Source organism: Salvelinus alpinus, chromosome 18 (assembly GCF_045679555.1).
Source record: "Salvelinus alpinus chromosome 18, SLU_Salpinus.1, whole genome shotgun sequence".
In the NCBI taxonomy this organism is placed as follows: Eukaryota; Metazoa; Chordata; class Actinopteri; order Salmoniformes; family Salmonidae; genus Salvelinus; species Salvelinus alpinus.
Window position 1 is genome coordinate 36,052,354 of NC_092103.1, and position 24,848 is coordinate 36,077,201.

Consider the following 24,848-nt stretch of genomic DNA (forward strand, 5'->3'; position numbering starts at 1 on the left):
AAGACACAAAGGCTAGTATTTGAAAATGTACATAGTTTATTTCAGTGTTGGGAAAACCAGACATCTTCAGAATAAACAAGATAAACACCACAATACTGTAAACATTTATAATACATTTCTTTGGAATCAGACATTAATTCATTTAAAAAGGCAGGTAAAGAGCATTTCATATTTCCTAAAAGAGAGGACTATAGGGATTTTCCATTGAACATGATTGTAGCATTGTCAAGCTTTGTAAATATCATTAAGACCATCAGAATATAAGGCATATCAGACCTTATATAAAAGTAACATTAAACCATTTACATTGTCAAGCAACAACATTTTTTGTTTAAAGTCAACATGTGTAAAATGTCAGACAAAAATAGGAAGTTAAAGAAAAAGGCACACTTTTTGGGGATGAGTCTCTACTCATAACATGTCAAATCATTCCATTGGCCTCTGCAAAACCAATTAAATCAGCAAAAGAGTTTCTCTTTGCTATCAGATAGTCACTTTCTCTGATAGTAAATGACCAGCACATTATTACGTTTCAGTGACACTAAATTCATGATTCTTGTTACATTTGAACCATAACATAATAAATATATGTAAAAGTTTGAAATGTTGTTAAGACTAAACTCTGATAGGAAAGCCCAACAATGTTTCATTACATTGAAATACATGGGCATATAGCAGTGAACAGGAAAAAACATAATACGTTGCTGAACATTCAGTCAGTGCATCATAAAAGCTTTAAAAGCATTAAATGACAAAACATTTGATCTTAAAGAGTGCAGAAATGAAAAGACATATTTATGACAAACAAACAACGAAGGCATCAAGTTATACACAAAAAATATTATTTGATTTGGCATCACTAGACCTACCAATAGCAGTTTTAATTTAATAGTGGTTAGAATACTGTACTTTAGCAATAGGCTAAAGGTCTAAAATTAGAAATATGTGCACTTTGACCAATGTAAAAAAGTTGGCAGTTTGAATACAATGTTTTGAACACCATTTAGGCTGTCAGAAATATTAGAATTAATACTGCAGCCCCATGAAGGAGTAAGATCATTTGACTCTCATACTGAACAGAATTCCCCCTCAACGGGGTCATACGGGGTCAGAGGTCAACAAAGATAAAAAAGTCACCAGGCACAACACTCAGGGGTCATGTTTCCTTTTCTGCAGGTTCCAGGAAGGGTGTTTGAACTCCACCCTGTGATGCAAGGCCCACCGGGCATAGATGGCCTTCTCGGTGATGAAGCGATGGCCGCCACGACTTGCGTGCTCGTGCATCCGGTACATGCGGCACTCGTCCATCCGGCTTCCCTCGTAGTAGTGGTAGGGAGCAACACTGTGATCGGCACGGCTTCAGAGAAGCATGAAAGGGGTGTGGTTAATTGTCATACACAGCCAATCAATCCCAATAGCTCTCAGAACAATGTGGTGTAACACAAAACAGTGTAATATAAGGCAAGTTGACGGCTAGTTCAGGGTTCCTATTTATTTTATTCAAATTTAATTCATCTCAAAACAGAATAAATGTGCTATTACACAAGAATAAATGTGCTATTAGACAGGTAGTTGCCTCCACATCTTTTTCAAATAACTCACCTGCAGAAGTTATCGTCGATCATCCCATAGACGTGAATACTGTCACACATGTCCATGGCCAGGATCATGGTGAAGAAACCAGTGCTGAGAAAAGCACCTGAATTCATTCTGAAACGGAGAAAACTTATAATAATAAGAATAGCAGCATAACCATCTTGATCGTGTTCATTTTGGCACCAAACTGAAGAAAACAGACTGAAAAAGTAATAAACTACCTGGACTTGACCCTTGTACCCTAATTAACATGACCCCTGAGTGCTTGGCGAGGCCATTTATTTACCTGTTTTTCCCTGTCTCGTTCTGAAAAACACTGTCACAGTACTGGATCTTCTCCCGAGTCACCATGTACATTTTGACCTGCGGGTACTTCGTGGCCATCTTCATCAAGGCATTAAAAACACGCCCTTTCCCATCCTGCCTCATGTTCCGCTCAGGACCCCAGAACACGTAGGTGGTGTCCGCAGAGTGCCTGAAGTAATAGCTCTCGTTTTTAATCAGCAGTGGAACACTGGTGTGCGATACGACCCTCAGACTGGTTCTGCTCCCTACGTCCCTCTCGTAGCCAAGCGTGGGGGCGTTGTTCATGCGGATCACACACCCCATTTGGTCAATCTCCTCTCTGAGACCTGCCCCCTGCATCTGGCCCGAGCTGGACACCAAGGCACACTGGAGGCAGTGCATCTTCAAAAACTGGAGGGAGAGAATGGGCATAAAATCACATGAGGTGAAAATGTATTAATGTGTTTACATCAACATATAGTTTGTGTTTCTTTCTAGCTGAAGGTGTTCGCAAGTGGAACAAGGCATGGGTTGTGTTCAATTGGCACCAAAAAAATAAAATATAATGAAACAGGGAGGGACTTACCTGGGCTTGACCAATAGAAATGCCAATTTTAATTCTCTGTTGCAAAACACAAAGCAGACCTCTGCAAATCAACAGCTCACCTGATCCCTCCTGCCAGGGGTGATCCTGAGGTATCCTTGGAGACCAATGTTGACCATGCTGTTGGACCCATCTGATTTGGTCATGTGGACGTACCATAACAACACTGACAGTGTTACAATAACTAGACAAATCCAGTGGAACCTCTGTGGACATCAGATGAACAGGCTAAAAAAACTGTAGTCAGTGTGCATAGGAAGTAAATGTTACTGTAATAATGATGAGGAGTATGAAACAAGATGTCATGTTTACCTGAGACTTCATATCCATTAGAGACCTCTGGCCCCGCCCCTGATGGATTTCATCACAATTGGTGGGAAATAAGTTGGGTATCTCACCTGTTGAATAAAAACGTCTACCGTTAATTTGACAACTGATGTTTAATCAATAGCACATTTAAAACCAGTGTAGGGGGTTAACTTCAGTGCGCATCGGTCGAAATGACTGACATGATAACCAATCGAACCGCGTTAGCAAGCTAGTTAACGTTAACTATCATCATGACCAATATTTTGCCATAACATGGTGGCAGCTAATTCAGTGCCAAAAAGGACATCAATTAACAGAAACGTTGACCAAACCAATAACCGACTGTCTGTAATTATTATAATACGTTAACATGGAATAAGAAGATACATGTTAAGCTAACTAACCTAGTATTTTCCTTATTGTGAGTGATGGTGTTACTCATATTATGTTCCGTCAGTGAACAGAACCTGAATAGCTTATTTCCTGATGGTGTACGTCATATTGGACACATTTTATTACTGGAAAGATATTTCAGTGAATGAAAAATGTAACGAATACAATGCAGTAATATAATGATTTAAAAGCATATATCCCCCTCTAAAAGTTAATATTATGGAAAACCTCATTATTTCTATCCTTTATTAGAGTTGACTTGCAGAATTATATATAAAAAGGCAAAAAAACGAATTTTTATAAGCACAGATGCGTGGTACAATCATTGACTTGAACTAGTTATAATTAAGAGGTATTACAGTGTTAGGGGCATACTCTTCAAGACATCCCTTTCATCATACTCCCGAGTGGCGCAGCGGTCTAAAGCACTGCATCTCAGTGCAAGAGGAGACACTACAGTACCTGGTTCAAATCCAGGCTGTATTACATCCGGCCGTGATTGGGAGACCCATAGAGCTGCGAGCTACCCTGGGTAGGTCGTCATTGTAAGTACGAATTTGTTCTTAACTGACTTGCCTAATTAAATAAATGAGCAGCAGGCACATTATCTTTCTTGGTTGCAGCATAAGCATCACTAACATTTGTAGCATTTTAACCAACGCTAACCCTAACCTAATTATCCTAACCTGCTACGTTAATTATCCTAACCTGCGGAGTAAGTTTTCCTAACCTGCTCCGAAATGTCAATAGCACTCGCCAGCATGTAATTTCCTAAAAAAAGGAAATTAGTTACTTCTGGTTCGTTCAGCCATTCCAATGGAGAAAATGAATGCGGAAAGAATAGGGGTTGGGGATAAACGCCGAAAATAAGGTTAACGCAGGTTTAGGATATCTCATACGTTTTGTTATATGAGATAATATTAGTCAGTTAGCATGATCTTTATGAATTATGATGTCTTTTATGTGCTTTAAAAAAAACGACATAAATGCTTCAAAATTCACAAAAAGCAACGTTAGCTGATGAATATGTCATTACTATTGCTCTCTATTCTGGTTAATTCTGACATAAACTGCCGTTATCCCATCTGATGAATATGGCATTACTATTGCTCTCTATTCTGGTTAATTCTGACATAAACTGCCGTTATCCCATCTAGTCAAAACCCACCACCACCAATACGAACACCAGCACTGGGAACAATTTATGTCCATACACTACACTTAAGACAGGAGTAGATACTTATCTCACAAGACATAAAACAAAAATAGCTTTTTATGCAAAGATCCAACTCTGACAACACAATTGTGTGCACAAAACCTATGCTAAACATGTGATTACTTTAATGCTATTGATACATTTTTGGATGAAACGTTTTGACTTTTCACCTAACTTTTGCCATGGAACAAGCAAGAGTGAGGCCCCAATCTTTGATACGATTGGATATCCAATGTACACCCTCCTCCTTCCTCAATTGTGATTGACCACAACAGGAACGCGCCCGCATATACTCAACAGACATTGGTCTTCCATGGTATCAATTACAAATGTGTCCGCCCTGAAGCAAATATCACAGTAGTGTGTGAAATGCGGCGCTGAATGTCCTTCTACAGCTCTTTGGATGCGCAATGTGCATTAGTAGCTTTTGGATGTAGTTATTCTATGAATTATTGTGTTAGGTATCTTTTTTTTTTTTTTTTATCCATAAAAGGGTTAGCAATCTCTTGAATAAACGGTTAGACAGCTTTTAGTAGTCCATCGGAGACCGTTGACTGAGTGATCTGACAGCCAGGCCGGATTGAAGCTAGCAGTAGCTGTCAGTGCGCGAATCAAAGTTCCTAGCTGGCTAACTAGCATGTTCGGCTAGTGGGGTTGGTCAGCAATCAGGACAGGTTTGTAATATTCCATTCGCAGCCAAAACCGAAGAGACCTTTGATGTTACAAAGCTTATTGTCAAATATGATAACCCTTGAAAGTTGTGAACCTGCAGGAACGGCTTGTCAGCTAGCATGATGCTAATGCTACTTTGGCGCTAGGCTGTCTCTCTAAGTTAATATTTGGTCAAAGTAAAAAATAACGTTAAACATGTTTAACTTCTAGAGGAAGTCTACTCATATTTAGTTGGTCGTGCTTCTTTGATGCTATGCTGGCTAGTAACTAACGTTAGCTAGCTAGCTAGTAACTAACGTTAGCTAGCTAGCTAGGAGTGTAACTGCAGCTGTCGTGGTGGCCTGTGCAATGCCTGTGTGTCTACTTCACTCTGTTCTCGATGCTTTTGGGGTGTTACATTATATAGCCTGAGACGATGTTATGTCACAGTTAATTTCAGTTCATTACATATTTGTGTAGTAGTCAGATTTAGCTATCACTGATCGATATCACTTCATTGTAGCAATGATGACAACAATTCACATTCCCCCTAGGTTTGCACGGATCGAGAAACATGGTGCCTTTGGATAAGTGAAGAAGAGAGACGGGGCACCAAAACCAGTGTGGACAGGACTCCGGTACACTGGTTGCGGCTACAGTCTGAAGCTGGACCAGAGGGACCCACCCAGACTCAGAAGTGGCTGACCACTGCCCAATTACGACCAGGCACTGTGCTGGCTGGCTGGCTGGTCTCAGAGCAGAACAGAGAAGGAAGCCCCTTAGGAGGTTGATGTAAAGGGGTTGTTGGAGGCTCTGTGGGCATTCTACTTAAATGTCAATCAGAAGAGCAGAAGGGATGTCCATCGCCCAGGCCTTGGCCATGACTGTGGCCGAGATCCCCGTGTTTCTCTACTCCACCTTTGGGCAGGTAAACAATGTTCCCCAAGACACTTTCAAGTACACTATTGAATATGTTTGTAAGAATCTGCTCCTAAAACATTGCAAATAATGTTGCCCAAAAAACAGCATAAGTTTGTTCTTTATTAGCAAGTAACTGTTATTTGCAATCTCCCCCCCATATTTGACACACAGAAGATACATGTTTGATACATAAGCATGTATGCTTCAAGTTGTTTTAGCTTGTTGTGACCATTCACCCAATCTCTTTTCCTGTCAGTCCATATTCTCTCAGCTGAAGCTTTCTCCCAGTCTGAAGAAGGTGCTGTTCGCCACAGCTCTGGGGAGTGTAGCCCTGGCCCTCACCGCCCACCACATGAAGAGACGCGGCAGGAAAAGGAAACAGGCAACCGCTGCGAAAGATGAGCAGAAGCAGGTGGGAATACCAGAGGCGTTGATCCGGTCAGGGAGACCGTCATCTCTGAGGAGAGGTGAGTTTCCCTTCAATGTGATTACTGGTGGTTTCAATCAGGCTGTGGAATTGGCTCATCATTTTGTTGATGTGTTTGTTGGTTGGCTGATTGACCTCAAGGAAGTAAAACGGATGAAGTCAAGTAAGTTGGCTCGTTGACACGCTGGTGTTTCCATAAGGCTGTGTGGATACTGTATGTGAAAGCTGTTTCAGCATGATCACGGTTAGAATACCAGTTATTAATGTGATCAAAATGCCTTTTTGATAGAAGTGTTAGCTAACAGCCTCGTTTCCGTCCCAGGTGGTCCGTTTCCCGGGCGACAGATGATGAGCCCCAGCACACGGAGCAACGAAACCATGAGCGGCATCTCTTCACTGGCTCCCAGCAAACACTCAAGCTCCTCCCACAGCATAGCCTCTGTACGTTTGACTCTCCTTACTTTCTATCACTCAAATGAAACATTTTTCATATGCGCCGACTATAACTGGTGTAGACTTTAGTAAAATGCTTTCTTACAAGCCCTTCCCAACGATGCAGAGTTTAATAATACTAATTAAAAAATAGTAACAATAGTAACACAAGGAATAAAATACAAGAGTGGAGCTATATACAGTAAGTACCAGATCAATGTGGTGCTATATACAGTACATTCGGGAAAGCATTCAGACCCCTTTTCCACATTTTGTTATGTTACAGCCTTATTCTATAATTATTAAATTGTTTTTTCCCCCCTTCAATCTACACACAATACCCCATAATGACAAAGCAAAAACTGGTTTAAAAACTGAAATAACACATTTTACATAAGTATTCAGACCCTTTACTCGGTACTTTGTTGAAGCACCTTTGGCAGTGATGACAGCATCGAGAGTTCTTGGGTATGACGCTACAAGCTTGGCACACCTGTATTGATCCTCTCAAGTGCTGTCAGGTTTGATGGAGTGTCGCTCCACAGCTATTTTCAGGTCTCTCCAGATGTTAGATTGGGTTCAAGTCCGGGCTCTGGCTGGGCATTCAGAGACTTGTCCCGAAGCCACTCCTGCGTTGTCTTGGCTGTGTGCTTAGGGTCGTTGTCCTGTTGGAAGGTGAACCTTTGCCTCCAGTCTGAGGTCCTGAGCACTCCGAAGCAGGTTTTCATCATGGATCTTTGCTCCATTAATCTTTGCCTCGATCCTGACTAGTCTCCCAGTCCCTGCTGGTGAAAAACACCCCCACAGCATGATGCTGCCACCACCATGCTTCACCATAGGGATGGTGCCAGGTTACCTCCAGATGCGATGCTTGGCATTCAGGCCAAATCGTTTAATTTTGGTTTCATTAGACCAGACAAACTTGTTTCTCATGGTCTGAGAGTCTTTAGGTGCCTTTTGGCAAACTCCAAGCGGGCTGTCATGTGCCTTTTACTGAGGAGTGGCTTCCGTTTGGCCACTCTACCATGAAGGCCTGATTGGTGGAGTGCTGCATAGATGGAGAACCTTCCAGAAGGACAACATCTCCAGAGGAACTCTGGAGCTCTGTCAGTGACCATCGGGTTCTTGGTCACCTCCCTGACCAAGGCCCTTCTCCCCCGATTGCTCAGTTTGGCCGGGCGGCCAGCTCTAGGAAGAGTCTTGGTGGTTCCAAACTTCTTCCATTTAAGAATGATATGGCCACTGTGTTCTTGGGGACCTTCAATGTTGCAGAACTTTTTTTGGTACCCTTCCCCAGATCTGTGCCTTGTCACAATCCTGTCTCGGAGCTCTACGGACAATTCCTTTGACCTCATGGCTTGGTTTTTGCTCTGACATGCACTGTCAACTGTTGGACCTTATATAGTCAGGTGTGTGCCTTTCCAAATCATGTCCAAATAATTGAATTTACCACAGGTGGAGTTGTAGAAACATCTCAAGGATGATCAATGGAAACAGGATGCACCTGCTCTCAATTTCAAGTTTCATAGCAAATATGAAATATATATATACAGTGGGGAGAACAAGTATTTGATACACTGCCGATTTTCCTACTTACAAAGCATGTAGAGGTCTGTAATTTTTATCATAGGTACACTTCAACTGTGAGAGACGGAATCTAAAAATCCAGAAAATCACATTGTATGATTTTTTAAGTAATTAATTAGCATTTTATTGCATGACATAAGTATTTGATCACCTACCAACCAGTAAGAATTCCGGCTCTCACAGACCTATTAGTTTTTCTTTAAGAAGCCCTCCTGTTCTCCACTCATTGCCTGTATTAACTGCACCTGTTTGAACTCGTTACCTGTATAAAAGACACCTGTCCACACACTCAATCAAACAGACTCCAACCTCTCCACAATGGCCAAGACCAGAGAGCTGTGTAAGGACATCAGCGATTAAATTGTAGACCTGCACAAGGCTGGGATGGGCTACAGGACAATAGGCAAGCAGCTTGGTGAGAAGGCAACAACTGTTGGCGCAATTATTAGAAAATGGAAGAAGTTCAAGATGACGGTCTATCACCCTCGGTCTGGGGCTCCATGCAAGATCTCACTTCGTGGGGCATCAATGATCACGAGGAAGGTGAGGGATCAGCCCAGAACTACACGGCAGGACCTGGTCAATGACCTGAAGAGAGCTGGGACCACAGTCTCAAAAGAAAACCATTAGTAACACACTACGCCGTCATGGATTAAAATCCTGCAGCGCACGCAAGGTCCCCCTGCTCAAGCCAGCGCATGTCCAGGCCCGTCTGAAGTTTGCCAATGACCATCTGGATGATCCAGAGGAGGAATGGGAGAAGGTCATGTGGTCTGATGAGACAAAAATAGAGCTTTTTGGTCTAAACTCCACTCGCCGTGTTTGGAAGAAGAAGAAGGATGAGTACAACCCCAAGAACACCATCCCAACCGTGAAGCATGGAGGTGGAAACATCATTCTTTGGGGATGCTTTTCTGCAAAGGGGACAGGAAGACTGCACCGTATTGAGGGGAGGATGGATGGGGCCATGTATCGCGAGATCTTGGCCAACAACCTCCTTCCCTCAGTAAGAGCATTGAAGATGGGTCGTGGCTGGGTCTTCCAGCATGACAACGACACGAAGCACACAGCCATGGCAACTAAGGAGTGGCTCCGTAAGAAGCATCTCAAGGTCCTGGAGTGGCCTAGCCAGTCTCCAGACCTGAACCCAATAGAAAATCTTTGGAGGGAGCTGAAAGTCCGTATTGCCCAGCGACAGCCCCGAAACCTGAAGGATCTGGAGACGGTCTGTATGGAGGAGTGGGCCAAAATCCCTGCTGCAGTGTGTGCAAACCTGGTCAAGAACTACAGGAAACGTATGATCTCTGTAATTGCAAACAAAGGTTTCTGTACCAAATATTAAGTTCTGCTTTTCTGATGTATCAAATACTTATGTCATGCAATAAAATACAAATTAATTACTTAAAAATCATACAATGTGATTTTCTGGATTTTTGTTTTAGATTCCGTCTCTCACAGTTGAAGTGTACCTATGATAAAAATTACAGACCTCTACATGCTTTGTAAGTAGGAAAACCTGCAAAATCGGCAGTGTATCAAATACTTGTTCTCCCCACTGTATATACATTTTAAAAAATTTCTAAACCTGCTTTGTCATTATGTGTAGATTGCTGAGATTTTTATTTAATTTTAGAATAAGGCTGTAACATAACAAAATGTGTAAAAAGTCAAGGCGTCTGAATACTTTCCAAAGGAGTACCAGATCAGTGTGCAGAGGTATTTGAGGTAAATATGTACATGAAGGCATGGTAACGTGACTAGGCATCAGGATAGAACATAATTAGAGTAAAATAAAGAACAGAGTAGACTCAGCAAATTATGTGTAAAATTGTGTGTCAGTGTGTGTGAATATAAGTATGTGTGGGAGTGTCAATGACGTGTGTGTAGGGTCAGTGTAGATAGCCCGGGTAACCATTTTTAATTGACTATTTAGCAATCTTATGTCTAAGAAGATTTATGCATTGGGGGTAGAAGCTGTCTCGGAGCCTGTTGGTCCGAGAGTTGATGATCAGGTGCCAGATGATAGAGTGAACAGTCTATGGCTTGGGTGGCTGTTGTCTTTGGCAATTTTTCGGGCCTTTCTCCGCCTGATATAGAGGTCCTGGATGGCAGGGAGCTCAGCCCCAGTGATGTGGATGGGGGCGTACTCTCCCCTTTCTCCTTTAGTCCACGATCAGCTTCTTGGTGTTACTGACATTGAGGGAGAGGTCGTTGTCCTGGCACCACACTGCTAAGTCTCTGAGCTCCTCCCTGTAGGCTGTCTTGTTGGTGATCAGGCCTACCACCGTTGTGTCGTCTGCAAACTTAATGATGATGTTGGAGTCGTGCATGGCCACGCAGTCGTGGGTGAACAGGGAGTACAGGAGGGGACTATGCACACGCCCCTAAGGGGCCCCTGTGTTGAGGGTTCACGTGGCGGATGTATTGTTGCCGACACTCACACCCTGGGCCCGGCCTCTCAGGAAGTTGCAGAGGAAGGTGTTCAGTCCCAGGGTCCCTAGCTTGGTGAGGAACTTGGAGGGAACTACAGTGTTGAACGCTGAGCTATAGTCTTTGAAGAGCATTTTAACATAGTTCATTCTGATTTCACTCTTCTTCAGTGGATCCTTTACCTCACTTAACTCTTTTTAGATCCTTGTGGTCCATGGCCCCTCAAGATTTCAATTTGTTAATGTCTTTTTGTTGTCACAGATGCGAGTCCCGACTTCTCCGAACCAGTCGGCCAATCCGTCGACTCCCTGGGAGGCAGAGCCTGTGGAGGAGGAGTCGGGAGCCATGGGGGACGCAAACGCAGAGAACCTGTACATCACTGGTAATAATACCCCTTCATGGATTCCCTCAAAGATTCAGCGAAGGGGACTGTACATAGCAAACTGAGACAGTGTTTGGTGTGCTTTTAAAAATTTTTGTCATTTAGCAGACGCTCTTATCGAGAACGACTTATTGGAGAAATAGTGTTACGTGCTTTGCTCAAGGGCAGATTCTTCACCTTGTCGGCTCATGCATTCGAACGAGAAACTTTTCAGTTACTGGCCCAACACTCTAAACTCTAATGTAGGCTACCCGCCCACCAATGGGGAAAAGTATTTCTGAAAGTGGAATTAGTTCTTATTTGACATTCAAAATAACTGTTTGGCTCAATGAAAGGGGTTATGAGGACCCTTGGTAGAGGAAGAATAGAAGTGGGACATTGATATAGAGCATCTGACTATGCTGTATTTCTTGCACTGTTAGTTTTTCCATTAACACCTGGACAAAGACATCTCTGTAATTCAGCTAGACTCAGTTATCTTTCCTCGACAACCAAACACCTGGGTGGCCTCCCACCACGTAGATGTCATTATCAAACCAACCTGGCAGGATAGCATTACTCATCCTGTCATTTTACGATGAATCATAATACTAAGGACTGGCATTAAGCTGTGGTTGTGTTCCATTCTCCCTACTGTATTTTCCCCTTATGTACAATCACTCTCTCCCACTCATGCATGTAAAGAAACACTGGATTGATTTAAGCATCGGCTTTACAAGTGCACTGCACACTTTGGTGGAAAGGGTAAGGAATAGGAACAGACCCTAGATGAGATCCTCAGAGCCCTTGTGAGACCATATGCTGACACATGCACATTTGTGGCCTGCTGGAGGTCATTTTGCAGGGCTCAGGCAGTGCTCCACCTTGCACAAAGGCGGAGGTAGCGGTCCTGCTGCTGGGTTGTTGCCCTCCTACGGCCTCCTCCACATCTCCTGATGTACTGGCCTGTCTCCTGGTAGCGCCTCCATGCTCTGGACACTACGCTGACAGACACAGCAAACCTTCTTGCCACAGCTCGCATTGATGTGCCATCCTGGATGAGCTGCACTACCTGAGCCACTTGTGTGGGTTGTAGACTCCGTCTCATGCTACCACTAGAGTGAGAGCACCGCCAGCATTCAAAAGTGACCAAAACATCAGCCAGGAAGCATAGGAACTGAGAAGTGGTCTGTGGTCACCACCTGCAGAATCAGTCCTTTATTGGGGGTGTCTTGCTAATTGCCTATAATTTCCACCTTTTGTCTATTCCATTTGCACAACAGCATGTGAAATGTATTGTCAATCAGTGTTGCTTCCTAAGTGGACAGTTTGATTTCACAGAAGTGTGATTGACTTGGAGTTACATTGTGTTGTTTAAGTGTTCCCTTTATTTTTTTGAGCAGTGTATTATTGAAACTGACCTATCCCTTAGCCAAAATCCCAGATGTTCTATGTTGTCCTGATCACATCTCTTCCCTCCCCCAGGCATGGAGCTGTTTGAGGAGGCCCTTCAGAAGTGGGAGCAGGCCCTGAACATCCGGCATCGCACCCACTCCAATGCCTCCAAAGCCAGTACCAGCCTAGCCCTGGAGGGGGCAGCGGCCTGCCCCAACCTGCCCACGGTATGCCACAGAACTATCGCGCACTCAACGGTACGGTACACTTTTATTTATCCTTTATTTAACCAGGTGAGTCCCATTGAGATATGCATCTCATTCTCAACTGAGCCCTGGTCAAGAGCAAGCAGCACTCACAAATCCACCTAACATTACATAAAAAAATCGGAGGGCGGGCTCATTGTAATTGCTAGAGTGGAATTGAATGAGCCCATCGGATTTCTTCCTCCACCAGCCTCTATTTCCTTAAAGATTCAGAGAAAGGATGGGCAACTCCAGCCCAGGTGGGCCACTGTGATTTTGAATTCATCATCTAATGTAGTGATTTGTTTGTTTTCATGGTTTCAGTCTGAGTCGCATAACAAGGTCTTTGCCGAGAAGCTGGAGACCCTCCTGCACAGGGCCTACCACCTACAGGAGGACTTTGGCGCCACCATTCCCCCAGATAGCCTGCTGGCAGACTTTGGTAATTGACATGCTACGATAGTGCAAATCTGTTGATTTTTGTTGTTTTTATTAGCATGCAGCTAGTGCAAATATGTTGACAGTAGCTTTAGCATTTATCCATAATGGGTAATTTGGCTTACATAGTCCTTGTGTTGTGGCTCAGACTGTTTGCTTTGTCGTCCTGTCAGAGAGTGAGGGAACACTCATCCTGCCAAACTTGGAGAGTAGAATGTGTGAAGACGACGCCACTACTATCACTTCTGACGATTCCTTCTTCTCAGCGGCAGAAGTTAGTTTCTCTCTCATTCACTCACCCTATCACGCACGTATTCTCTCTCCCGCACACACACAATCTCTCTCATATGACTACCATGTATCCTATTATGATCTTGAGCATTGTGCCTCTCCCTCTTTACTCTGCAGCTGTTTGACAACCTGTCTCTGGAGGTGTGTCAGCCTCTGAGGCCCGCTGCTCTTTACGACGAGGCTTTGTCACTGGTCCAGGACGGCAGCGTGCCCTGTCGAGAGCTCCGGTAAGGACTAGCTAAGTACTGGACCTGGGTTAAAATAGTAGCAGTATTGGGCCTCCCGGGTGGCGCAGTGGTCTAGGGCACTGCATCGCTGCGCCACCAGAGTCTCTGGGTTCGCGCCCAGGCTCTGTCGCAGCCGGCCGCGACCGGGAGGTCCAAAATTGGCCTAGCGTCGTCCGGTTTAGGGAGGGTTTGGCCGGTAGGGATATCCTTGTCTCATCGCGCTCCAGCGACTCCTGTGGCGGGCTGGGTGCAGTGCGCGCTAACCAAGGGGGCCAGGTGCACGGTGTTTCCTCAGACACATTGGTGCGGCTGGCTTCCGGGTTGGAGGCGCGCTGTGTTAAGAAGCAGTGCGGCTTGGTTGGGTTGTGCTTCGGAGGACGCATGGCTTTCGACCTTCGTCTCTCCCGAGCCCGTACGGGAGTTGTAGCGATGAGACAAGATAGTAATTACTAGCGATTGGATACCACGAAAATTGTGGAGAAAAGGGGGTAAAAAAAATAAAAAAAATTGTAGCAGTATTTTTTTGAGCGCTTGATTGAGTGCCAGATGGGAGAGGTTTGGGGTTTGTACTTTTTGGATTATTCCATAGATTCCATTGCGCCAGCGAAGATCAATCAGCTCTAAGTATTTGGAAGAAAATAAATACTACTATTTGTTTAGTTTTACTCACAACCATATTTCCGTTAAATGAACTGATAACTTCGCATTTCTGATTTCCATCTTTTTCCCCCTTTCCGTCCCTCAGAACTGAGCTGCTAGAATGCTACGGCGACCAAGACTTCCTAGCCAAGCTCCACTGTGTGAGACAAGCCTTCCAGGTCTGAAATCCTTACTGAAGATGACTTATTGGTACAGTTGAAGTCGGAAGTTTACATACACCTTAGCCAAATACATTTAAACTCAGTTTTTCACAATTCCTGACATTTAATCCGAGTAAAAATTCCCTGTTTTAGGTCAGTTAGGATCACCACTTTATGTTAAGAATGTGAAATGTCAGAATAATAGTAGAGAATTATTTCTTTCTTTCATCGCATTCCCAGTGGGTCAGAAGTTTACATACACTCAATTAGTATTTGGTAGCGTTGCCTTTAAATTGTTTCGGGTATAAGTTGGGTGAATTTTGGCCCATTCCTCCTGACAGAGCTGGTGTAACTGAGTCAGGTTTGTAGGCCACCTTGCTCGCACACACTTTTCCAGTTTTGCCCACAGATTTTCAATGGGATTGAGGTCAGGGCTTTGTTATGGCCACTCCAATACCTTGACTTTGTTGTCCTTAAGCCATTTTGCCACAACTTTGGAAGTATGCTTGGGGTCATTGTCTATTTGGAAGACCCATTTGTGACCAAGTTTTAACCTCCTGACTGATGTCTTGAGATGTTGCTTCAATATATCCACATAATTGTCCTCCCTCATGATGCCATCTATTTTGTGAAGTGCACCAGTCCCTCCTGCAGCAAAGCACCCCCACAACATGATGCTGCCACCCCCGTGCTCCACGGTTGGGATGGTGTTCTTCGGCTTGCAAGCATCCCACTTTTTCCTCCAAACATAACGATAGTCATTATGGCCAAAAAGTTCTATTTTTGTTTCATCAGACCAGAGGACATTTCTCCAAAAAGTACGATCTTTGTCCCCATGTGCAGTTGCAAACAGTAGTCTGGCTTTTTTATGGCGGTTTTGGAGCAGTGGCTTCTTCCTTGCTGAGCGGCCTTTCAGGTTATGTCGATATAGGACTCGTTTTACTGTGGATATAGATACTTTTGTACCTGTTTCCTCCGGCTTCTTCACAAGGTCCTTTGCTGTTGTTCTGGGATTGATTTGCACTTAACGCACCAAAGTACGTTCATCTCTAGGAGACAGAACGTGTCTCCTTCCTGAGCGGTATGACTGCTGCGTGGTCCCATGGTGTTTATACTTGCGTACTATTGTTTGTACAGATGAACGTGGTACCTTCAGGCATTTGGAAATTGCTCCCAAGGATGAAACAGACTTGTGGAGGTCTACAATTTTGTTCCTGAGGTCTTGGCTGATTTCTTTAGATTTTTTTTAGAGTTAGAAGGTAGGTCTTGAAATGCATCCACAGGTGCACCTCCAATTGACTAAAGCGATGTCAATTAGCCTATTAGAAGCTTCTAAAGCCATGACATTTTCTGGAATCTTCCAAGCTGTTTAAAGGCACAGTCAACTTTGTATGTAAACTTCTGACCCACTGGAATTGTGATAGTGAAATAATCTGTCTGTAAACAATTGTTGGAAAAATGACTTGTCATGCACAAAGTAGATGTCCTAACCAACTTGCCAAAACTATAGTTAGTTAACCTTTCTCGCCCCGGGGTTCCGCTAGCGGAACACCCACAACATTCCGCTTCGCAGCGCGCGAAATTCAAAAATATTTTTTAGAAATATTTAACTTCCACACATTAACAAGTCCAATACAGCAAATGAAAGATAAACATCTTGTGAATCCAGCCAACATGTCCGATTTTTAAAATGTTTTACAGCGAAGACAAAATATATATTTATATTAGCTCACCACAATAGCCAAACACACAACGCCATTTATTCACCGCCAACATAGCTTTCACAAAACCCACAAATAGAAAATTAATCACTAACCTTTGAACAACTTCATCAGATGACAGTCTTATAACATCATGTTATACAATACATTTATGTTTTGTTCGAAAATGTGCATATTTAGAGGTACAAATCGTGGTTTTACATTGTGAATACGTAGCCATAATGCACCAAATTGTCCGGAGATATTTTGGACAGTCACGTAATCTAACCAAAAAACTACTCATAAACTTTACTAAAAAATACATGTTGTGCAGCAAATGAAAGATACACTGGTTGTTAATGCAACCGCTGTGTTAGATTTAAAAAAATAACTTTAGTACAACGTACAGCATGCAATATTGTGAGACAGCGCCCAACAATTCTCCGCCTTGTTGGAGCCAACACAAACCACAAAAATACGAAATAACATCATAAATATTCTCTTACTTTTGATGATCTTCCATCAGAATGTTGTGCAAGGAGTCCTAGTTCCAGAATAAATCGTTGTTTTGTTTTAGAATGTCCATTTCTTCTGTCGAATTAGCAACTTTGGCTAGCCATGTGGAGGGCACATGTCCAAGAACTTTTAGCGCATGGAACGAAACATTCCAAAAGTCCCAATAAACTGGTCAAACTCGGTTGAAAATCCAACTTTGATGTTTTTCTCATATGTGTCCAATAAAATCCGAGCCGGAGCATTTCGTCGTGTATACGTAACGCATTTCAGAAGACAATGTGAGGTTCCCTGGTGCGCAGTTGAATACTGCCAATAGAGCGGACCTGTCACTCCAAGCTCTCATTCAGTCTCACATCAAGCTAGACACCCCATTCAACATTCTACTGCCTGTTGACATCTAGTGGAAGGCGTATGAAGTGCATACAGATCCATAAATATAAGCCAGTTGAATAGGCAGGCGCTGACACAGAGCCCCATTTTCAGAATTTTCACTTCCTGTTTGGAAGTTTGCTGCCAAATTAGTTCTGTTTTACTCACAGATATAATTCAAACCGTTTTAGAAACTTCAGAGTGTTTTCTATCCAATAGTAATAATAATATGCATATTGTATGATCTAGAACAGAGTACGAGGCCGTTTAATTTGGGCACGATTTTTTCCCAAAGTGAAAATAGTGCCCCCTATTCACTAACAGGTTAACAAGAAATTTGTGGAGTGGTTGAAAAACGAGTTTTAATGACCCCAACCTAAGTGTATGTAAACTTCCGACTTCAACTGTATATGGATAATGTCTCTATGGATTTGATGTGACTAAGATGGGTCATCTTTGCTGAAGTCCTCAGTGGCTGTTGTTGTTTTGACAGGTTTTGTTGCTGGATGAAATTCACCGGACGTTCTTCATGGAGACCGGCAAGCAGATGATCACAGGACTCATGACCAAGGCAAACAAGGTGGCAACACTAACCTAGACAATACAATGTAACTTTATTGTCCGTTGACATGTTTTTTGTTTTTTTTTGCTGTAAGTTCTTTCATTCCCACCGTACACCGGACAGACCGTACACCGGACAGACCGTACACCGGACAGACTGCTCCTCACCAACACTCTTCTTCTCTATGAACATGTTACTTTGTAATGAACTCCTCTGATTGGCTTTTTTATTGAGTTGGTTGTGTTCCTGTTTCACCTGTAGAGTCCCAAAGCCTTCCTGGAAACCTATGAGGACATGCTTCTCTACACCCAGAGAGAGGAGACCTGGCCAGTCAGCAGGATGGAACTGGAGGGGCGAGGGGTGAGACACTATTTTCCTTTTTCTTTTTTTCCCCAAACATGAATTAAAGTGTTTGTAGAGATTCTGGTGATTCTTTTAAGGTATTGTAGGAAGAATCAGTGTCTATAAATCATTCTGGATAGACTGACTTTAGTGCCTGACAACTCATGAACTCTCACATTTTACATGTGGCTTGAAGCTGGGCCATATTCATTGCAAACCAAACAGACTGATACAGGTAGACTACCATTTTTTTCTTCTACCAGTAAGAAAAACACTTGTTTTTCTATGGTGTGCCCTGATGAATATATGACCTATTTGTGTTTTAAAGCTCCTGACCTCGTATGATCTATGACCTTTACCAGGTGGTGGTTATGAACTTCTTTGACATCGTGCTGGACTTCATCCTGATGGATGCCTTTGATGACCTGGAGAGCCCGCCCTCGTCCGTTGTGGCAGTGCTCAGGAACCGTTGGCTCTCTGACAGCTTCAAGGAGACGGTGAGACAGACACCAACAATCCTATAGTCAACATGATCTTGTGATACTAGCTGTTACAACTGCAATACAAACACAACAAGCATTACACAGCATAAATATAGTTACACAGGCAGACATGAAAAACAGGGTCTATTGCATTCACTGCAACTATACCATTGGTTAAAATGTAATAAACCATACTTTGTGTGTGTTTCTCAGGCTCTGGCTACTGCGTGCTGGTCCGTTCTGAAGGCCAAGCGGCGTCTGTTGATGGTTCCAGACGGCTTCATCTCCCACTTCTACGCCATATCAGAACAGGTCAGCCCCGTACTGGCCTTTGGCTTCCTGGGGCCGCGACAGCACCTCAGTGAGGTGTGCACCATCTTCAAAGTGAGAATTTTAACCCTAACTTTTTGTCTCCAATTTACTACTAGCAGTATTTAGAGGTCACACGTCACCACTTTTTTAATTTCTACTAATTTACTTTTTTTCCACGTGTGTGTGTCTCTGTCGGCGTCCTGCCTTCCGTCTGTCCTTTTTACCTTACATCACCAGTTTAATCACGCTGATCTCTACGATGCCTTAATCTCTCAAATATCATAATCCCTGTAGACAGTCTACCGAGTGACCTACCCAGTCTACCTAAATTCGACAGAGATTTTCAGGAGGGAAATTAATGTGGAAAAAGAAGTTAGATTTTTCTTAAATAAATCTGCAAAATGACATCTCTTATGAGGACATTCCTCACCAATGTACTGAACTCAGTATTGGCTTATTTCTCCTTTTCTCTTCTCCTTCCCCAGCAACAAATAGTGCAGTACCTGAAAGATATGTTTGACCACGACAAGGTGCGCTTCACCTCGGCCCAATCGTTAGCCGAGGACATCCTGAGCCTGTCCCACCGCCGCAGTGACATCCTGCTGGGCTACCTGGGCATTGACAGCCTGCTGGAGCCCAATGGAACTCTACCCCAAGGAGACACAGAACCGGGCCCCAGCCCCTCCAACCACCACTGAGACATGGGTAGAGTTCATTAGGGATGTTATGAAACGGGGAGGTACTACATGAATTTGTCCAATAAGAACATTGATTTTCATTTTCAGTTAGAAAGTGGTTTGCTACTGTGTGGCATAATGAATATGACCCTGTATCTGACTTAGCTGGAATGGTCAAAGCCGGACTTAACAGGCAAGATTTAGGAGGGTTGTTCTTCACATGCTTGAACTGCAGCATCACCCAGTCAGTCTGTGGTACTGCACCCTAAACATAACAGCCACCAATCGAACAGAACCCTACTTGTGTTGGACCTTATGTGAAAGAGGGATGTTTTTGTTCTAGCTCTCCCCTTACATTTTATCATCTGAGTTGTATATCAGTCAATACTAGTAATCCCTTTTTCCCAATGTGTGAAGAACCAACAACCAACCGGCAAGAAAATGTTTGTTGTGTCTATGTAATGGATGTACTGTAAGTGTGTGTTCTGAGGGAGGGGATCCGAACCGATCCCCTCTTTATTATCCCGACACCCTTGGCCAATTTGAAGGCGTGCCCTGAGACGTGATGTCATAGTCTGCTGCAGGACTCGTTGCTTCCGTCTCCTCTATCCATTGATTGATCATCCATTTCATTTATCGTATTTATTCCAATCGTGTTAGGCGCCGTATTGATGAAAAAAAGCGCCTATTCATTTAAGAGACTGTGTAATACAAATGTCTAATACTGTACGTAAGGTCAGGCAGGGCATTGAACAGTCATCAACTTGTATGTACAGAAAAAGTGCACCGATATTCCTATCTTGTCCTCATACTTGAAATGGTCAGTATCGAGGTACTGTGGGGGTAAAAAAAGATGCCAAGCAGGGGGATACCACCCCAGAAATCCTAATAATATACTGTAGCATATACCTCTGTGACAAACTGACGTGTGACAATGCAGGCTGAATTTAGGTTATGCTTGGAGAACAGGAAATACACTACCTTTCAAAAGTTTGGGGTCACTTAATGTCCTTTTTTGTTTCCATTAAAATAACATCAAATTGATCAGAAATACAGTGTAGACATTAATGTTGTAAATGACTATTGTAGCTGGAAACGGCAGTTTTTTATTGGAATATCTACATAGGTGTACAGAGGCCCATTATCAGCAACCATCACTCCTGTGTTCCAATGGCATGTTGTTAGCTAATCCAAGTTAATTATTTTAAAAGGCTAATTGATCATTAGAAAAACCCTTTTGCAATTATGTTAGCACAGCTTAAAACTGTTATGATTTAAAGAAGGAATAAAACTGGCCTTTAGACTAGTTGAATATCTGGAGCATCAGCATTTGTGGGTTAGATTACAGGCTCAACAGTGAAGAGGCGACTCCGTGATGCTGGCCTTCTCGGTAGAGTTCCTCTGTTCAGTGTCTGTGTTCTTTTGCCCATCTTAATCTTTTATTTTTATTGGCCAGTCTGAGATATGGCTTTTTCTTTGCCACTGCCTAGAAGGCCAGCATCCCGGAGTCGCCTCTACACTGTTGACGTTGAGACTGGTGTTTTGCGGGTACTATTTAATGAAGCTGCCAGTTGAGGACTTGTGCAGCGTCTGTTTCTCAAACTAGACACTAATGTACTTGTCCTCTTGCTCAGTTGTGCACCGGGGCCTCCCACTCTTTCTATTCTGGTTAGAGATAGTTTGTGCTGTTCTGTGGGAGTAGTACAGGGCTATTCCAATTTCTCGATTGGAATAGCCTTCATTTCTCAGAACAAGAATAGGCTGACGAGTTTCAGAATAAAGTTCTTTGTTTCTGGCCATCTTTGTTTCTGACCAAAATCAGTAATCGAACCCACAAATGCTGATGCTCCAGATACTCAACTAGTCTAAAGAAGGTCAGTTTTATTGCTTCTTTAATCAGGACAAGTTTTCAGCTGTGCTAACATAATTGCTAAAGTTATTATAAATTTTTTTACCCCTTTTGCTCCCCAATTTCGTGGTATCCAATTATTAGTCGTTACTGTCTTGTCTCATCGCTACAACTCACGTACGGGCTCGGGAGAGACGAAGGTCGAGAGCCATGCGTCCTCCCGAAACACAACCCAACCAAGCTGCACTGCTTCTTAAACACAGCGCGCATCCAACCCGGAAGCCAGCCGCACCAATGTGTCGGAGGAAACACCGTACACCTAGCGACCTGGTCAGCGTGCACTGCGCCCAGCCCGCCACAGGAGTCGCTAGTGCGCGATGAGACAAGGATATCCCTACCGGCAAAACCCTCCCTAACCCAGACGACCCTAGGCCAATTGTGCGTCGCCCCATGGACCTCCCGGTCGCGGCCGGCTGTGACAGAGCCTGGGCTCGAACCCAGAGTCTCTGGTGGCACAGCGATGCAGTGCCTTAGACCACTGCGCCACCCGGGAGGCCGCTAACGGGTTTTTTAATGACCAATTAGCCTTTTAAAATTATAAACTTGGATTGCCATTGAAACACAGCAGTTGCTGATAATGGGCCTCTGTACGCCTATGTAGATATTCCATTAAAAATTGGCTGTTTCCAGCTACAATAGTCATTTACAACATTAACAATGTCTACACTGTATTTCTGATCAAATTAATGTTATTTTAATGGACAAAAAAATGAGGACATTTCTAAGTGACCCCAAACTTTTGAATGGTGGTGTAGGATATCATGAACTGCTTTGTCAGTTCTGATGATTGTTGTCGAGTTGGGTGTGTGTGCATGAGTGTGAGTTTCCGATCGAGTGAAATTCTTATTGTCTGTAATCACGCTTTGTCTGTAAGAAACAGTGATACCGGTATGTACCGCACCTAACGGAGCAGGATGAGATGTGGTCTATCCAGTACATTTCTGCTGTTTTTGAGAAAAGCATTGTTTCTGAATAGCGCTTCCCACTACTAATATTCCCACATGCCCTCTGCTCTCAACAAAAGACAGGAGCGATACTACTTTACATGTTTGAATTCACAGCTACCTTGTACTGTGCTCTGTCACACATTTTGTTGAAATGGGGATTGTCAATGTACATTCAAATTTTGTGGTATAGTATGCGGTTATTGTGATCTTGATATAAGAGTTCAGTATATTGCAGCTGTGTATTCAGAATCGGCTTTGGGGCTGTCTTGTTAGCCTGGAATCCAAACTGTGAAATCCATATACAAAAGTATGTGGACACACCTTCAAATTAGTGGATTTGGCTATTTTAACCACACTCGTTGCTAACCGGTGTATAAAATCGAGCACACAGCCATGCAATCTCCATAGACAAAAATTGGCAGTAGAATGGCCCATACGGAAGAGCTCCGTGACTTTCAATGTGGCACTCTACTAGGATGCCACCTTTTCAACAAGTCAGTTCGTCAGATTTCTGCCCTGCTCGAGCTGCCCTGGTCAATTGCAAGTGCTGTTATTGTGGAGTGGAAATGTCTAGGAGCAACAACTGCTCAGCCGAGAAGCAGTAGGCCACACAAGCTCACAGAACGGGTCCGGCGAGTGCTAAAGTGCGTAAAAATAGTCTGTCCTCGGTTGGAATGAGATGTTCGAGCATGTAGTGTATATTGGTGAAGTGAAACGATGATGAAACGGAGCATATCACTTTGGATTCCAGGCTTCCAATTGGCTCATTCATCCCCCCTCTTCTTCCCCGGATCTTTGCTGTAAATGAGAATGTGGTCTCAGTCAACTTGCCTGGTAAAAGAACGGTTAAATAAAAGTCCTTTCTGTTATATCAAACTTGAAGCCTAACTTAAAATTACCTATTACTGTTTTTGGAGCTTTTCTAGTAACCAGTAGAGTTGAAACTGTCTTTTTTTTTGGCACATGAAAGATCCTTCCTTTGCACTTTATTGGAAAAATAAATGTAAACGCTCTTAACCCTTTATTTTTTTAATCAATAGTTGGATAGCGCGGTTGAGGCATAGGTCATTGGTAGGCCTAGTTTTAAAATGTTATTGCGCAATGAAAAGTACTGATGTTATTGGATATATTTAACATGTGTAAATGATAGCAAGGTTGAGGCTTTTTCCCTAGAAATGGCATTATTGAATACCCATTGTAAGATTGGCAGACATTGTGCCAGACAATGTATTAGATTGAATTCTTGGTTTTTGTACATGTGATTTGTTGGTCTAATTTGGGCAAGTTCTCTCTGACCTAGATTTGAATCAGATATTTCTATTGCGTTACTCGAATCAATTGAGTGACAAATGAAAACTGTCCTGCCTATTTTGGGTTCTCCTATGCTCCAATTACTATGAAATGTATATGAATCGATCAATACTTATCACATCCCAATGGGAGATTAATGCAATAGTTATGCGTTACTGCTCAGATACCCAAATGGTGGCCTTTGGGTTGTGAGATTAGTTTACTTTTCCTTCTCGGTTGAACCAACAATAGATCTATATGTAGTATCAGAATCGCACTATCCTCAGCAGCCTTTGCATGTGGACTCTCGTCATACCTGTACTGCTGTTTGCGTCTTGTTAATGTGTCCCATCAGTCAGCATAGTGTTGGATTGCATTAGATGCCCTGTGACTTCCTTTTAATTATCAATTAATAATCTTAATTACCAGTAATTGTGGTATCAAAACTAGGAAAATGTCAACGCAGATTTAGTGAACGATCAACTGCTTAATACTGTTTACTCTACTGTATGGATTATACTTCAACTTCAAAATTCAGCTGTAGGAACTCTTATGTAAGCTGATGAGACAGGCCAGTTAACTCTTTGCTTATTCAATCTCTTTAAAGTCTGCATTGAGACATTAGTAGGTTTATGATTTCAAAATGGCCAAAGGAGAAAACTGAGTAAGACGTTTAAGTATGAAATTACTTGTTGTACACTACAAGTGTCCTATTCATGCCTTTTGTGTCTTTTATTGTTGTGAAATTACAATGCCAGCACAAACTGAACGTTTTAGAATCTGCATATTTTTTGTTTTTTCTTATTAAAATATGTATCAATTAGACTTTTCCCTATCAAATGAAAGTTGTGACTGTCTTTGGATTTTGGCATTGCATCACCTAAGAGATCCCTCAAGACATTAGTCAAGTGTGAATGGCAATTCTACTTCCACATTTCTTTGCGATAGCCTTTTGTACTGTACATTAAAGTATGGGGTCAGACATTTTAAGGATATCAAAGTTTGTCATGTGTGCCGAATACAACAGGTGTAGAGACCTTACAGTGAAATGCTTACTTAGACTCTAACCAACAGTGCAAAAAAGGTATTAGGTGAACAATAGGTAAGTAAAGAAATAGAAACAGTAAAAAAGAC

General features: G+C 42.9%; 2 protein-coding genes across 4 annotated transcripts; one reads left to right on the forward strand and one right to left on the reverse strand.

Moving 5' to 3' along the window:
• Nucleotides 1-13: 13 nt before the first annotated feature.
• On the reverse strand, nt 14-3,267 carry st6galnac4 (ST6 (alpha-N-acetyl-neuraminyl-2,3-beta-galactosyl-1,3)-N-acetylgalactosaminide alpha-2,6-sialyltransferase 4). Of its 2 annotated transcripts, XM_071351771.1 has the most exons (6): nt 3,199-3,267; nt 2,798-2,883; nt 2,548-2,691; nt 1,883-2,292; nt 1,603-1,710; nt 14-1,357 (listed from the first exon to the last, which is right to left on the reverse strand). In XM_071351771.1, exons 2-6 carry the CDS (start codon nt 2,813-2,815, stop codon nt 1,150-1,152), a joined length of 888 nt encoding a protein of 295 aa, XP_071207872.1. In that variant the 5' UTR covers nt 2,816-2,883; nt 3,199-3,267; the 3' UTR covers nt 14-1,149. The 2 variants fall into 2 exon arrangements, with proteins under 2 accessions (XP_071207872.1, XP_071207873.1); XM_071351772.1 differs by lacking the exon at nt 3,199-3,267 and having other exon boundaries at nt 2,548-2,713.
• Nucleotides 3,268-4,762: 1,495 nt separating this feature from the next.
• Nucleotides 4,763-24,704, forward strand: miga2 (mitoguardin 2). 2 transcript variants are annotated; one of them, XM_071351779.1, is made up of 15 exons: nt 4,763-5,077; nt 5,609-5,982; nt 6,232-6,442; nt 6,725-6,843; nt 11,113-11,233; nt 12,698-12,864; nt 13,177-13,294; nt 13,464-13,564; nt 13,699-13,808; nt 14,554-14,626; nt 17,687-17,773; nt 18,017-18,115; nt 18,460-18,594; nt 18,793-18,963; nt 19,377-24,704. In XM_071351779.1, exons 2-15 carry the CDS (start codon nt 5,887-5,889, stop codon nt 19,587-19,589), a joined length of 1,821 nt encoding a protein of 606 aa, XP_071207880.1. In that variant the 5' UTR covers nt 4,763-5,077; nt 5,609-5,886; the 3' UTR covers nt 19,590-24,704. The 2 variants fall into 2 exon arrangements, with proteins under 2 accessions (XP_071207880.1, XP_071207881.1); XM_071351780.1 differs by having other exon boundaries at nt 4,764-5,077; nt 12,698-12,834.
• The last annotated feature ends 144 nt before the right edge of the window (nt 24,705-24,848 follow it).

Bases quoted from the DNA above. Each gene is read 5' to 3' on its own strand.
- st6galnac4 (XM_071351771.1), bottom strand. The intron at 1,711-1,882 runs GTAAATAAATGG...TCTCCGTTTCAG, and splicing joins AACGAGACAGGGAAAAACAG to AATGAATTCAGGTGCTTTTC. The intron at 1,358-1,602 runs GTGAGTTATTTG...GCTTCTCTGAAG, and splicing joins ATCGACGATAACTTCTGCAG to CCGTGCCGATCACAGTGTTG.
- miga2 (XM_071351779.1), top strand. From the start codon at position 5,887: ATGTCAATCAGAAGAGCAGAAGGGATGTCCATCGCCCAGGCCTTGGCC. The intron at 13,565-13,698 runs GTTAGTTTCTCT...TTTACTCTGCAG, and splicing joins CCTTCTTCTCAGCGGCAGAA to CTGTTTGACAACCTGTCTCT. The intron at 18,595-18,792 runs GTGAGACAGACA...TGTGTTTCTCAG, and splicing joins CTGACAGCTTCAAGGAGACG to GCTCTGGCTACTGCGTGCTG.